The 1,315-nt window shown below is 40.4% G+C and overlaps 1 protein-coding gene across 1 annotated transcript in view; it reads left to right on the top strand.

Annotated features, from left to right (window-relative positions):
* Nucleotides 1-395: 395 nt before the first annotated feature.
* Nucleotides 396-1,315, top strand: part of LOC102214538 (eotaxin-like) — a 2,725-nt gene continuing 1,805 nt past the window's right edge. The window contains exons 1-3 of the mRNA XM_005721531.1: nt 396-462; nt 574-682; nt 806-895. Of these exons, the coding sequence (XP_005721588.1) occupies nt 396-462; nt 574-682; nt 806-895 (266 nt within the window). The remainder of the gene's footprint in view (nt 463-573; nt 683-805; nt 896-1,315) is intronic.

The following is a 1,315-nucleotide window of genomic DNA, read 5'->3' as shown; positions in this document are numbered from 1 at the left end:
CACAAAGCAGGAGAGGGGCTGGGAATTATGTTTTCAAACAAAGCGTTAATTCCATTAACATTTATAGACTACTTTTGATTCTCACTGTATTACGGGACAAAGTGCGTCCCTTTTTAGCTCAATACGGGACGTGTACTTTTGTTTCGAAATACGGGACGATTCCGTATTTTAAGGGACGGTTGGCAACCCTATACATGCCACCCTTCTAGATCTGCTCCTGGAGAGAGACGGAGTGGAGGTGAGCTGTTGTGGGAGGAAATTGTTCTACTACTTTCCAGCCGTGTGCGTATCTGTGGGTGTCTCACACCTTGCAAGCAGCATAACTGAATGCTGAATGTGTCGGTGGTCTTGCAGAGCAGTGCAAAAGTCAAATCTGTTTCAGCTACGGCCACACGATGAAGGGACTTACAGTTATCTTGCTTTTGCTTGTAGCTATCATGGTATCTACAGCCGCTGTCCAAGGTAATGCATGGATTCTTCTATGGATGAATATTGAGTTCGTTTTTGCACGATTTCATGTTAGATTTGGATCATGCCGATGATAACACTGGAATCTTTTATCTTTATTTCAAGGTGGGATTTCAAGTTGTTGTCAGAGAACCTCGAACACCCAAATCCATCGAGACCTGCTGAAGAGTTACTACATCCAGCAGCCGCCGTCGTGTTCTATACCTGCAGTGGTGTAAGTCAGAAAAATGATCCAATATTAAAGTATCTTTAAGTTTTTCAAATGTTGAGCCCAAATTGTTCATGTATATTCTTCCCTTGCTGACTGTTAATTTTCTCTTTCTGTGATTTTCAACAGATTCACCACAATTAGTGGCAGGAGAATCTGCTCGGACAGTTCGAATACATGGACACAGACCAGCATGGCCTATCTCGATGGAAAAGACTGGCAAAAACGACAAAATCTACCGTTGCACCGAGATAATGCTGATGTCCAGGGTGCTTTTTGTGTTATGCCAGTGAAACAAATAGCTCTTTGTTCTATAAAGGATAATAAGTCAAACAAACATGGCTGAATTATTTAAAAAAAATTGGTACCACTAAATTGTTAAAAATTAAAAACATTGATTTTGCCTTTAACCCTTTAAAACCTGAATAATGAAATAATTGCCAGAAAATTTTCTTGCAGAGCAGTACAAAAGTCAAATCTGTTTCAGCTACGGCCACACGATGAAGGGACTTACAGTTATCTCACTTTTGCTTGTAGCTACAATGGTATCCAAAGCCGCTGCCTAAGGTAATGCATGGATTCTTCTATGGATGAATATTGAGTTCGTTTTTGCACGATTTCATGTTAGATTTGGATCAT

The sequence above is a fragment of the Pundamilia nyererei genome, unplaced genomic scaffold, assembly GCF_000239375.1.
Source record: "Pundamilia nyererei isolate P.nyererei 1_Seehausen unplaced genomic scaffold, PunNye1.0 scaffold00004, whole genome shotgun sequence".
In the NCBI taxonomy this organism is placed as follows: Eukaryota; Metazoa; Chordata; class Actinopteri; order Cichliformes; family Cichlidae; genus Pundamilia; species Pundamilia nyererei.
This window is presented reverse-complemented; position numbering and strand designations above follow the sequence as displayed.